Genomic DNA, 14,091 nt, shown 5'->3' with positions numbered 1-14,091 from the left:
TATAAATATATGATTGGAACGTTCCAGTCTTCGAGATCTTGTTTGCATGGGAGCCGTCTAAATTTTAAGTTTCAGTGCATAAAGCAGACTATCCAAGATCTACACCTGTGCATGAAATTACAGAATACACCCTAGCACCTTCAGAATACATGGCAACTGTCAGATGAGCAGTAGCATACTGAAGTGCATTCAAGGACACACTTTGCTAGGGATAGTAATTACATCAGACACTAGGGGACTTGCTACTGGGTTGTTCCAATGGAGGAGAACTCTATGTTTCCTAGAATACATTAGAGCAGGAAAGTGGTTAGAGAAAAATTACAGCAACTATGATGGTAAATTCTATTGGCAGTTCTCTGGAAAGTAAAAAAGGCCTCATCTAACATTACTGTGAGCAAGCAATAGTGTCATGAGCCCTCCTAAAGAATGCTGAACAAGATTGCTGTGTAATTTATACAGCTTGCGGCTTTACTGTCAGTCTCGTTTTTAAGTTCTCAATTGTGATTCATCCTTGATTCCATTCTCCTTTGCCCAGTCGAGAGAGAGAGAGAGAGAGAGAGAGAGAGAGAGAGAGAGAGTGTCTCTCTCTCTCTCTCTATATATCCTTGCATCCTGTGTGATTCATGTTATTCTGAGTACCAGTGCAGAGATTTCCTATTTGTGGACTGAAGGAAAAAAAACATGCTATAAAGTCACTAGGATGCTAGAAACAGATTTATCACAGGACTATCCCAATCATATATTTTTCTGGTAAGTATGAAAGAATGAAAACCAAAAAAGGTAGGAGAAATGACAGCACATCATCATGTTTATTGCTGACATGCATAAGCGTATTTTTTAAAAGTCTTCATGCAACAGCATGCAAAAACAAATTCAGCAGCAGAGGAGGAAGAAAAAGAGTTCAGCAAAGAATGCAGAAGGTCCAGGCAAACGCAACTGAAATAAGCGTCAAGTTCATACAAACCTCCAACATTAAATTGCTATGCCTGATATAAATGTTTTCACCATCTAGTTTCTTTGATCTTTTCTGTGAAAATGAAAGAAAGGGGGAACAAAAAAAAGAAAAGCACAAAAAATTAAAGTGTTGTTCTTGCGGGAATCGCAAATTGGCAAATAAAAAAATGTTAAATAAATGTTTGGAGCGCAGCATTGTGCCAATATGGGATGGGCCATAAAACCACAAGAACATGTGTAGGAACAGTCACCACCAAGAAATGGAGGACCTTGCTCATGAACAATTGAATAATGTAATGAGTTTAATTTAAAGAGACAGTTCCCAGAGTTTCATTGGCTTATTTGCATTGCTACAACAAAGGCATCCTGTTCTCAGCAAATAAGTATTCAACATTTTCTATGGAGGACTTGCAAAGATTAAGACATTTTCAACTTCCTGATAATGAAGTGTGTATGGTGCTGCATTAAATGGTATTGTACGTGTAGTTTTTCCAATGCTTCCAAGCCTTTAAAACGAATTTTAATAAAATGTGTACTACAATTAATGTACTTGAAATACCTTCAGTGTTTTACATATTTTCCCTGTCAAGTACCCCATAAAACCATAAGTGCTTAAGTTTTTGCATCTCCTGGAACGTTCAATGTACAATTTTCTTATGCTTGTTACTAGCTTTATTTCTGTACAGAACTGTGAAACACAATTCATATTTGAAACAGAGTATGTTTCTCACTAAGAAGTTCTTTAACAGAGATTTATTTAACAATCTCAGATTGACAAAAAGCTGAACTGTTTTGAAAACGAACATATACTTGCAGATTAAAAAATCAAAGCACATGAAGAAATTGGAGCACTGTCTTTTTAAATATGTTAAGTATGCATGAGTGACATGGGAATTTTGCTCGGTGAAGGTGTAAAGTGGCTAACCTTCCTCACTCTTGTCGGACCTTCCTCTTTTTCTGCAGGCTGCTGTTTCGCAGTGATAAAAAACAAAAAATGTTCGTTTATTTAGTTATGTTGAACCTTCATTTTACAATCTTTTTAAAAAAATGTGAAAAACCTAACTGATAATTATCAGCACAAACCTGGGGCTGGTCACCATTTGTGGTAGGCAATGTGACCTCCATGTGTGTTTTCCCCACCTACATTTAAGAAATAAAGTGGTAAAAACATTTCTTGTTAGTAAATTTTTGGAAACCACTTAGTTTCAAAACACAGCTGAAATATGAGGTTGGTTTTGAAGCATGGCAGCATGCGGGAGGAGTCCGCATGCGGGAGTCAGCGTGCAGTCTTTTGAAGAGGATTAACAAAACTAACAGTGGCAATGTCAGTTCAACATCACATTTCTAAACCTGAAAGTAAAACTGACATCAGTGTTTTAAAAGACCCCACAGAGCATTTATTTAATAGTTCTACCAAAGATAGGCTTTTTTGTTTTAAGGATATTTGTAAGCCAATGTTTCCAAAGCTTATCTACAATTTGATACCCAATGAGATCACTGTCAAAAGCGACATGTTCAAATTAATAGACATACAACTTTTCAAAGAAAAAAAATAAAGATGTTCTTTCATGGTGATTATCTAGTCCGACCCCCTGTATAACACAGGCCATACACTTGTCTATAAGTATGTATTTACATTTGTCAGCCAATTGACCTACCAGTAGCACTGGATTGGAGTCTTCCATTCTCCTTAACTGTAGAGCTAATAACCAATATTTTCAAAGCTTTTCAAAAGTTAAAAGGAATTCAATTCATCCAATTCACCTAGGCAATCCAGGCTGTAACAGAGGTGGCGTGCTTACATTTGATAGGCAGGATAAAGACCAAGAATCGTTAAAATAAAACTGCACCTCCTGCTAGCCTATCACTGAAGTAACTTTGGAAAGATTACCTTGACGGGCCTGTTGAAATAGCAATACCACCACCACAACGCAGGAAGAATGTTGAAATGGGATAAAGTACAAATACAGGAAACATTACAAAGACTGGTTGCCACAAGGCAAAAATAGTTATATATGCAAGGATAAAGAAACAGGTGATTAACCCAAGACTAGATTAGATTATGGAGCAGTTTAGCAGCTTCTAGGGTCTACAGGATTTTACAAGAATTCTTTCTACACCAAGTGCCAAAGTAAATCTAATATTGTAAATACTTGAAAAATCTGTCGGATAAATGAGGGACTGGGTGAATGGAATTATTTTAAATTTAACCGTTGAGTGGCATTAAGATGTTTTAAAATGTTTCAATTATCTGCAAGACTCCATTAGTCTTCGACACTCATCCTCAATGACTCAGTGCTCCTGTTCTGTGCCTTTATGACTAAAAGCAGCTCAGAGGTCTTCGCTATTGGCAACAGCCACTGACAATTTTAACCAGTGGTGTCACCAAAAGTTGTGTTCCGTTAATCATATAGAAGGTCCTGTTGACTAACTGATTTGTTCATCTCTTATGTGTGTTTTTATATACATAGATATATGGCAAGATGACTATGCAAGGAAGAGAGGCATTTAGATATCAAAAGGAATACACTTAGTACTGTATGTTAAGAAGCTACAAAGAGGATAACACATAATGAAAATGTGACATTGTGATTATGTTAGGCAATTGTGGTTTTGAAGGGCCAAATTCGCCAGTTTTAAGTGGGTGCAACTTCATTCGAGTCAGAGAAGGACCAGATGTAACCAGGTCCAAATTTGGCCCTGTTAACAGATTGCCACCAGTTTTCTCCAACCAACAGGAATTCTTATTATCTCTACAGGGATTCCTTGACGTCTGAAAATAAAGATTTCTTGGCTTGTTTGGGGGGTTGGTGAGGATATTGCACTGTCTCCTCCCTCATGCCTCAAGTGCTTATTTTATATCTACAGATCTTCCATGGACTATAACTACATCTACCATACAAGACTTGCTCTCTATACAACAATATGGGGAAAACAGAATGTACAACATTCAGAGTGACAGGAAGCAATCTCTATCTACGCTCTTTGCCTCTAGATTTTCCGCTATCTTCTCTCAAAATAAACTTTAAAATATTAGTGTTGAAACAAGATGAATACCTCTTCATATACTATTCTGCCTTATATTTTTATCTATCTATATTTTACACAGAATACTCTCAGAAGAACCAGATATTTGAACTTTCCAATTTTTAAGTAGTCCCACTTAATATTAAATCCAACACAGTCTAAACGTGTTTCAATATTCATAAATCAGCATTTTAGTCCAGCTGCTAGCCTGTCAGGTCCATTAACAGCTCTCCAGGAAAAACAAATCAATTAAAACAACACTTTACACTATAAATGCTGGAAAACTCTGGGCCCAATTCTTCTCTCACAGTGTGTATATCGGGCAATTCCACTTAAGTAAAACGCGTTACTAGTTAACAAGAACAAATTCAGTTGTATATGGGGCTAATTCTCAGTGGTACATACCATTTTCAGGTGATCAACAGGTAACAGCTAATTTGTTTAGGACCATCCCTGAAAAAAAGTATACTGCCCTAGGAACAATTAAGACATGAAAACTATAACATGTAGTGTAACATATTTTTATGGTATCTTGAAGTTCAGGAAAGGTATTCTCCTGGAATCACAACCAACTAGCTAGAGAGGATCCCATTCCCAGTCCACTGACTACACAGGGATGAGATACCTCTCTACCCCTTCCCATCTAATGCAACATTGCCATTTGAGGCCATTTTAGAGCTAGCATTCCATATAAAGCAAAAATCACTTGCAGTCCTCACAAAATAAACACTTTATGGTAATTCTGAGGCTAGCGTACCTTGGCCACTTCAGATGGCTCCATCTTGGCCTTCTCAGGTGGCATTTCTTCACGCTTTCCCTCAGTTTCCACAGCTTCCTTCTCCACTTTAGAGACTACTACTATTTCCTTGGTATCTGATGCAGCTGATGGGGTAGGTTCAGCAACATGTCTCTGAGCAATGGCTGGTGCAGAGGTGGGCCGTGGGCTTCGGTCAGGTGTAATCACCGCTACTGCTGAACAGGGAAAAAAAGAGTCAAGGCATGGTTCAGAATGCGTAATGTTTCTAGATCACTAGGAAAATCTTCCCAGACTAGAGCACTGTAGTTAAAAAAAAGGGAGTAAAGCAGCTTGTGCATTTAGTACAGAAAGGTAGAGGTTATTTTCCTTATAGTTTTAATAATAGGTATTGTACAGAAAGTAAAAAAGCAAGCTTGCACTCTGCAAAGAAGCCACACCAAAAATGCTAATTTACTTGTGACCCTGCAAGGAGTTTCTGGATCTTTCAACCACCACTGATATAAGTTTATCACCATGAAACCTTTAAAGTACAAACGTTTATAACTGTGATCACTTGTATTAACCGCACCGTGAAATCCCCAAACAGAAACTTTACAAGTTTTTGAATCAGACATTGAGATTCTCTACCTCCTCACTATCTCTGGATCAGATTTATACATTTTCTTTTGGCCAATTAAAAATCACTATTTCGTTATAAAGCTTTACAGACAAGCAGCAGTCTCCAGTTGGCTTTCAAAGCAGACTTCTACTTTTTACGTCAGATGATTTCCCCTGCCATAAGAGGAGTCACTGTTGAGGAACGATACCCATCATTTCCCAATTGGTGAAAGGTGCAGCACTGAACATATATGCTTCAAATTTGTGTTTGTTAGCAGAAGGATGACAAGCCTCACATATAAGCATCAGGTACATGCAAAACTCACCAGCCCTCTTCCTTCCCCAATTCTAGTTCTGAGCTATCTAGTTTCTAAAAATCCTTACACATTTAGGAATAGGTGGTCAAACTGATCCTTTATGTCAAAGCAAACCCCGAACAATTCACTAAGCAATTTCTATACCCACAATAACATATTAATTTTTACGGTTATCCAATTAAACTTCTTCCCATTATCTGAAATGATAAATTCAGTTTGACAGAAGCTCATATTCATGAAGTCAACTACTGGTTCAAACCAGTGGCGCTGGAACATTTTTAACAGTGGGGGTGCTGAAAGCCAGCCCTCTTACCTCTCTCTGTGCCCCTCCCCCTCCTCCCCGGAACTGGGGCCAGGAGCAGGGCCATGACTCCTGGAGAAGGGGACCCAGACAGGGGTAAGGGGGCTGAGGCTGGGGCTGGCAGCTGGGACCCCGGAAGCAGGGCCAGCAGCTGGGAGCCCATGTGCGGGGCCAGGAGCCGAGCCCCACCTAAAACTGGAGGTGCTGCAGCAACCCCCCACCCCTAGTTCCCACGCCTATGGCTCAAATAGGGCAATGAACACTTGGTACTTTGTCCAAGCTAATACTAATTTACTACAGTTCACCCAGCTAGACCCAAGACATCAGAAATTTTCAGATTTAAGGATCATAGTCTGTATGTTTAGATATCCTCTAATCCCTGTTTTGCCTCTCATTCAAAAAGGTATTAAATGCTTTTTGTCTTTGTCTATCAAATAAAAAATGAAGAAATACTGTATGTATTTGACCAATACAAATAGCAGACCAACAGAAAAATGCAAGAAAACTGCCAACACAATTTTACTGGCAATCAAGTGCACAAACTTGTTGATACCAAAGTTTACTTAATTTTCACACTGTTACATATTAATCCAAGGTATGACGTTTCTCTAAAAACATTACTCCTACACATCAGTAAGTGCCTAGTATTGACCTGGCATCCTTTTGACACAATCTCATCTAGCACCACTGCCTTGAGACTGCTTGTACTGTAGAAATGACAAACACTGGAGAAGATGTATGTGGTAGTTGTGAGATAGCAAACAGAGTCAGACTTAGTAGAAGGAAATGTAAACCACACGGGTTGAGAAGCCATCACAACTGTACCTGGCTCCTTTTGCACTGGTTCCAGAAAATTGGGCTCTAGTTCTAGATCTTTCATCGTCATCACTTTCTCTTCCTCCTCATCTTCGTCTACTGGGCTTATCTCAATATTTTCATGGACATGTATGACTAAAAAAATTATGCATTCATTAAAATGCCACCTAAGACTTCATGGAAAAGGAGAAGTTACCAAGAGCAAACTTGCAAGAACCACCTCTCTTCAGGAACCTTGTCTGAATATCAGCACACAAAATTATGCTACTAATTTTATGACGCTTTGGGATAAGAGGACAGGGGAGAAAGAGAACAAAATTCATAGTTTCCTTTGGCAGCTTATAATTACTTATCTGATGTATAAAATACTAATTGCTTTGATTACTAGGTTATACTAATAAATGTATTTCTGTACCCAGCATAGTATTGGCTATAGAGGCACAGCTTGTTATGAATAATAATGAAGAACCACACAAAATGAGAGTGGTCAGGCTGAGAAAGGAAACAATTAACTGCCAGGTGTGCACTGATTCAGTGCCTGGGAGGCAATATGTTCACAAAGGTCCATCTCAACAGAGCTGGGTGGAGAAATCGTTACAATTGGGCAATGACAATGTACATGGTTTGGAGGTGGAGTAAGCCACTACTCTGACCCACAGAGCTGTATGTGATAGGACCAAAGAGTGGAGGGAACGGGTACCTTGCAAACAAAGACTGGGTGATGGGAGAACAAAGTGATGATTTCCCTACAAAGGGAAGGAGCAGCTCTGCTGACACACAGAATTGTGGACCATGTGATCCGGATACAGCTGGCAGGCTGAAAGTGCAAGGCTCTGAGAAACTGGTTTTTGCCTGCCACACGGCAAAAGGTAATATTTGGATATTCTGTAATTTAAGCACAGAGCTAGTTTACTAGTTTATCAACCTTTTCCAAAGTATCCAAGTAGGTGATATTTCTAGTTATTTTACATTTTATTTTATTACATTATGTTAGACTCCAACTTCTGCAATCTGCCTTTATTTAAGACAAATAAAGGTTTATTTGAAGCGATGGAGTGGCTTGGAAAGAGCAACTGACTCCAGGGGAGGCTGAATCAGTAGTGAATAGCAGTCAAGTGCAATGGGATGAAAAAAGGAGGTTGTAATCTAACTCCTCAAACTGTGCAGCATGACAGCTGCCACAGGTCAGGGAGAGCACAACTTGAACAATTCTAGGCTTTGTATACTGCTAGTAGGATTCATGACACGTATGCCTATGAAATTGACAATACCGTGGCACTTCCAGCAAGGTATACCACCTTTGGAGGTTGCCACCTGTATGTATCAGTGCATGTATCAATGGAACTGCTGAACCACTGCTGTAAAATATTTTAGATGTCTCCCCACCCCACTAAAGTGGTCTTGCTCATAACTACCTTTGATGTTGTAGCATTATGATCAAAGGTACTTGCCACATTTACTCTGTTTTTAATTGAGTTAGTAGCATAGCAAAAATTCTAGCCATATTCTATAGTATTTCAGCACCTTCAACACTGGCAATCCATAACGCTGCTCATTTATAACAAATAAGCTGTGTAAAAGCAGATGTAAGTACTGTAGGAGGTGATGTTAACACGACTGATATGAGAAGTCATCACAGCTGTACCTGGCTGTTTTTGGAATGGTTCCATTAATTTTGATTCTGGAACAGTAACCTTAAACACCTCCACTTTCTCCTCCTCCTCTTCTTCTGCTATTGGTTTCATCTCAATATTTTCAAAAGTATGTTTGGCTAGAAGAAGTTACGAATGAATTAATATACCAAATGGAAGACTGCAGGGAAGTAACAGTCACTAATGGTGCAGTTAAGGTCAATGGGGACTCATCTCTTAAGGACAGCATATGTCTAACATTTGAAAAAACAGCCAACACACTAAAATTGCCTGTTTTAAGCTGCTCTAGGAGTTAGGTCTTTGGTATAATCCTGCATTGCAATTGCATACCAAAGTTGTCACCATCACTCCAGTCCTATCAACATAATGTATTATAATGAAGAATTTGGGTGGGAGAGAAAAGGTGTGAAGGAGGTTCTTGGTAGCAAGGGAATGTTGGTGAGGCTTCTAGAAAGAAACTGACTGCTCTGCTTTCAAGCAACCTGTTGATACCCACCCACTTTGCAATGTTATTGTATCAGAAATTGCTGCTCAATTATGGGATTTTGATGAGATGACGGTGCTGCTATGAGAAAGAAAAGAAAAACAGGAGCTCAAGAAGAACACCACAAACAGTAATAATCCAACTTCATCTGTATAAAAAAGTTCTGAGTTATAGAGCCTCTGAGCCAGGGCCAGATGGACTTGAGACCCTGCCCCTCCCTAAGTTCATAGATCTAGAGAACAATCAGAATTGTGTCCTGGTGTCTTAAGTTGGTAGTGCTTTGCAGTGCCTTGTGAGAGGCCTGGGTTGATTTCAGTATCAATCTCTGATACTGTAAAGCCAGCAGGAGCTGGCAACACTTGCATAGGCAGATGTCACTCTGGTGTGGAAGAAGATGGGAATGACTGGCCTGTATCAGTCTTCATTTTAGGAAAGGTATTGATGGGCCTGTGTATATCTTTTTGGACAGAAACATTATGGCTACAAAACAAGGTTTCTATAGTGAATTGTGATGGGGTGGCAGAATGGGACTCTGCTCAAACACAGATATGGAGGATGCTGGCTGGATAGAATTATGTGCCAGTAAGCATTCATCACGAGTTTCCTTTCATTATTAGAGAAGTAGCGAACAGAGCAGATCTTTGATAACACCACTGGTATAATACACACATTTGTCCTAACAATATACAAAATTTATACACATCTCAGCTTCTTTGCCAAGAAGTCAACAAGATACAGTTGTAACAAATAATAAACATGTCCTAGGAAATCTAGGCTCAGATGGCTCCCCAAAAATGTCATGAACTGCAAAACATATTTAACAAGACTTAAAAAAAAAAAAAAAAAGGGAGCAACCTCTAAGATGAAATCCAAAAAGAGTTTTGAAGTGGATGTTTTAAGATCACAAAAACAATATTCCACAATTTTTAATCTAGCATTTATAAAAGTACAGAAATTTAAAATATAGTCTTATTTGAAATGTAATTACATCTTTAAAATCTCTCCATCTGAGCACAGAGTTTCTGTCTAAAAGTCTGCCGGATTTATGGCTGGATTTACAACTATCCGTAACCCACTTACCCCCTCTTTTTGTCCTATCACTGCAGAGATGTTAACGGGCCACTCTACCTTGAATGATCCCTTAGAAAACAATATGTTCCACCTTGCATTTAGCTGTGATGCTCAGAGTACTTTTCCCAGACCTGAAGAAAAGCACTGTGTGGCTCAAAAGCTTGTCTGTCTCACCAACAGAAGTTGGTCAAATAAAAGATATTACCTCACCCACCTTGTCTCTCTAATCTCCTGGGACTGACACAGCCACAACTACACTGCATACATGTCTAAAAAGTGTAATCAAGCAATTCTATTCCAACAACTCTCCACACTTAAGGACATAAACCCATCCCAGCCTGTTGGCTGCCTGACTATAAAGACACATCTTGCAAAGAAATAAAGAAAAAAAGGCCAAAATTTGTGAAACATTTCAGAGCGGTCAAGAACAAGCATAAAAAAGGAAAGGATAGAAAAGGCACTGCAGAGAGTCATAGCCACCACAGCTATACCTGGCTTCTCTCGGAACTGTTCCACAGGTTTTGATTCTGGAATCTCAACCATCACCACATCCTCCTGCTTCTCCTCCAATATAGGTCTGACCTCAATTTTTTGAGACGTATGTTTAGCTGAAGAAATTGTGTACATGTTAACAAGCTACTCATGTAGCATATGGAGAAGGCTGCAGACTTCAATTCGGATAGAAGAATTAATTCGCTCTTTTTATTTTCCAAATTCTGATATTAAAGCACAAGATTAGTAAAAGTAGAACTTTCCCTTCTCCTATGGTACTTACTAGCAGTACAAAACAAGTACCACCACTTGGATCCCAGATGTAGTATGGGGATCCAAAGCTAGATCTGTGTTAGTAGTTTTCAAAAACTACATCAAAGTTAAAATGTACTATTTTTCTTTTAGCTTTGGGTGGCAACAGGACAAGCAGGTACAGACTTTTTACTGAAGTGTTTTATGGCATCTTTTCAAGACTTGAGTTATTATATTCAAAACTAAGAAAAGAGTCTTGGGGAGAATGAGTGCTGCTTCAGCATATAATAATTCATATTCAGATTAAAAAGAAATCTGTTTCAACGGACTTTAGGAACAGGGTCAGTCTTCAGGACAATTTAAATTCACAACAACATTCTTTTTTGCTTGTCTTATTTGATAGTTCTATGAAGTGTCACCTCACTGTCATTTATGAGCTTATAACAAACCCATTTATTTCCCTCAAAACAATTTTTCTGCCCACAAATTTTGAATCAGAATTGATTATTTAATAATTAAAATTAACAAAATGCACTTCCTTACAACTGAGTGTCTAGAAACACATTCCAGGCACTGTCTCAGTTTCAGGCTCTTTACATCAGCTTTCTTCTTTATCTAAAATAAATTATTATTATTAATAATAATGATAATAATAACAATAATTTAAAAAGTTATGAAGCCTAAGCCTACAGGGTGATTTTCAATAGAAAAATATGGGGTGGATTTCATGTATGGAAACCTTACAGTAAGGTAATGAAACTTCACTCACCTCCATCAAGGCTTCTAGATGCCCGTTTACTTGCTGTTCGTTCAAACTGTGGAGCAGGTCTGTCAATCAATGCACTAGCTTGTCTTGTCTGGGCCTGCGTCCGTCCACTATAACGAAATTTAGAGCCCAGTGCCAGGAACTTGCTTTTGGGAAGTGCTTCAGGGGAAGTTAGCCTGAAAGGTACACATGTATTTTAGTTTTATATCTCCAAATCACTCATACTATATAGAAAAAAATTAAAAAGAGATGGGGGGGCCTCACAACAGAAAAACTGAATATTTTTCTAAATGATCTCTTCACATAATGTACTCCTGGGGGGGATTCTGCATGACTACATGCCTGCAGAAAACGCCCCCCATCCCCACAGAATTCCTGTGCTTCTCTGCAGAAAACAGCAGGGAAGGAAAGGGAAGCTGGGGCACAGGGGGAACCATGAGTGCAGTTTGGGGCAGGCGGGATTGCACCCCCACAGAATCGAGAGATGGGGGGGCACACGGGGTTACATGCCACTGCCCCACCCCATTTCTGCAAGCACAGATCTGCCCAGCTCAAGGAGGCTGCATGTCTACTCCCCAGACTCTGCAGCTGAATGCTGCCTCCTGGGTCCTAGTGCCTGTCGTCCTCCCCTTCTGTGTGCTGGGAGCCTTCCTGTTTTCTGTGGGGGGCGGGGGGGAGAGGCAATGTGGAAGGAAGGGTGTGTGGAATAGGGGAGGGGAAGGGGGATGGAGAAGAAAAGGGGATAGGGGAATCATGGGAGGAAGCGGGAGCCTGGCATGCAGCATCCCCTCGGCAGCAGCTCAGGCTCCCCCGTTAAGATGACCCATCGAACCCTCACCCTGACCCCTCTGATGAGCCCTGTACACCCAGAGTCCACTTCATTAATCCCCAATCAGCTGCACCTGGACCCCCACCCCATCAAGCTCCACTCCCCAGCACCCGGACCCCCCACCTGCAAGGTTTCTATATTAACCAAAAATATAACATTTAGGTTTCTCTTCAAGAAAAAGCTTTAGGGAGTAAGGAGTGGGCCTTAGATTATTAACATGGGAGAGTCTAACATATATTTACTATCCAGCAACCATTTTTCAGACCAAAAGACTTGCATGAAGCATCTCATGTTATTTCTTTAGCACAACGGTTCATCTGAAGTTATATTCATTTACAAAAAGGAACTATTATCAAGAATTTTTTCTTGACCTTTCTCATATAGTACCTGCACCTCAAAATCCCACAGCTGAGAGGCACTTTCTGATACAACACCACTGCAAAGTGGATACCAAAACAAGGTGGATGACAGCACAGCAACCAGCATCTTTCTACAAACCTTGACATCCTTAGCTCTCATGGAACTCTGTCACTGGTTTTCTTAATGTCAGCCTCTATTTCACTCAATCTCTTATTAAAAAGAAACCATTTAGGGGTAAAGATGGAACAACAGAGATACCGGATAAAGTAACCAATATCGGAGTTAGATATTTGGCAAACACTTCTTTATTCTCATTCTCTTATGGCATTTAGATACAGATGTTATACTTTCAGTGCCTTATTTCAAAACCTCTGTATTTTGATGGATTTCCTAGGTTATGTTCTCAATGGTTAAACATTCATTTGCTAGCTTGATTTATTTTAGGAATCCTAAAATAAAACTCAGTCACCATACACACTTTTTTACTCTTTACAAACCTTATTACCTTAAATCACTATGGAGAAGAGTCAGACATATCTATCAGCAAAGGAATTACAAAAATTGAGACTTAAAATTAGTATCACTATTAAATATAGTGGGTTTTTAAAAAACAGATTTTTTTTTACAATTTTAAGCAAGGCATACCTGAAAAAAGTGTGATGTTCAACACAGACTTTCCACAGTTTCTTAGCTGCCCGATAACTAGGTAGTTTGAATCCAATGGTACTTTCATATTGTTCATGCTATGGAAAATTGCAAAGCGGATTATTTTATTACAGCTACAGGTGATGTATACAAAAGAAAATCACTACATGGAACATACCCACGTAAAACCCAGGCAAGCAACTCCGAAATTCCCCTCACAGAACTTCTTTGGCATTCTTCCACTAGAGAGATGAGGGTTTGGCTCAAAAACCCTGTAGATATACGATGATACCCAGGCATCTGCAAGAAGGTATAGGCCCTTCTATATGGAGCCTGTATTTCTCTGCAGCAGTTCTGGGATCCCTTTTAAAAGGGATTTTCCACCACACAAATGAAAACGTGGACTGCTTTCATTCATGCAGGATCCAACAAGGTGGGGGTAAAACAATGCAGCAGAGGCCACTCCATTCCCCTTTTCATCATGTGGGAAGGAGATCCACGTACAAGTCAAAACAGCATGATCCAGCCCCTCACATACCATGTTGCTACATACTTTGACAATTGATAAAAGTACAACATTACGAATGGTCATCTAAGGTCTTATGAAATGAACAGCTACTTGCTTTCCACAGCAAGAAAAAAAAAATCTCTCTTTTCCACACAATCTTTTGTTCTCCTCATTAAAAGTATGTTTCCAAGTACTATCCGAAAGATCAAGCATTTTGCTTCATTTTGGTTATGGTAAAATATTTTGTTTATATTTGTATTTCT

At 39.3% G+C, this 14,091-nt stretch overlaps 1 protein-coding gene across 3 annotated transcripts in view; it reads right to left on the bottom strand.

Annotated features, from left to right (window-relative positions):
• Positions 1-14,091, bottom strand: part of EPB41 (erythrocyte membrane protein band 4.1) — a 136,735-nt gene that overhangs the window by 43,230 nt on the left and 79,414 nt on the right. The window contains exons 10-18 of one of the 3 annotated variants that reach the window (XM_084652554.1): positions 13,321-13,418; positions 11,490-11,662; positions 10,468-10,584; positions 8,415-8,540; positions 6,779-6,904; positions 4,739-4,953; positions 2,038-2,094; positions 1,880-1,921; positions 965-1,027 (exon numbers count right to left, since the gene is read on the bottom strand). In XM_084652554.1, the coding sequence (XP_084508680.1) occupies positions 965-1,027; positions 1,880-1,921; positions 2,038-2,094; positions 4,739-4,953; positions 6,779-6,904; positions 8,415-8,540; positions 10,468-10,584; positions 11,490-11,662; positions 13,321-13,418 (1,017 nt within the window). The remainder of the gene's footprint in view (positions 1-964; positions 1,028-1,879; positions 1,922-2,037; positions 2,095-4,738; positions 4,954-6,778; positions 6,905-8,414; positions 8,541-10,467; positions 10,585-11,489; positions 11,663-13,320; positions 13,419-14,091) is intronic. The other 2 variants (XM_084652556.1, XM_084652555.1) reach the window with 2 other exon arrangements.

This window comes from Lepidochelys olivacea, assembly GCF_965140295.1.
Source record: "Lepidochelys olivacea isolate rLepOli2 genome assembly, chromosome: 19".
In the NCBI taxonomy this organism is placed as follows: Eukaryota; Metazoa; Chordata; order Testudines; family Cheloniidae; genus Lepidochelys; species Lepidochelys olivacea.
Note: the sequence above shows the minus strand (reverse complement) of the source record. Positions and strands in the feature narration are given on the sequence as shown.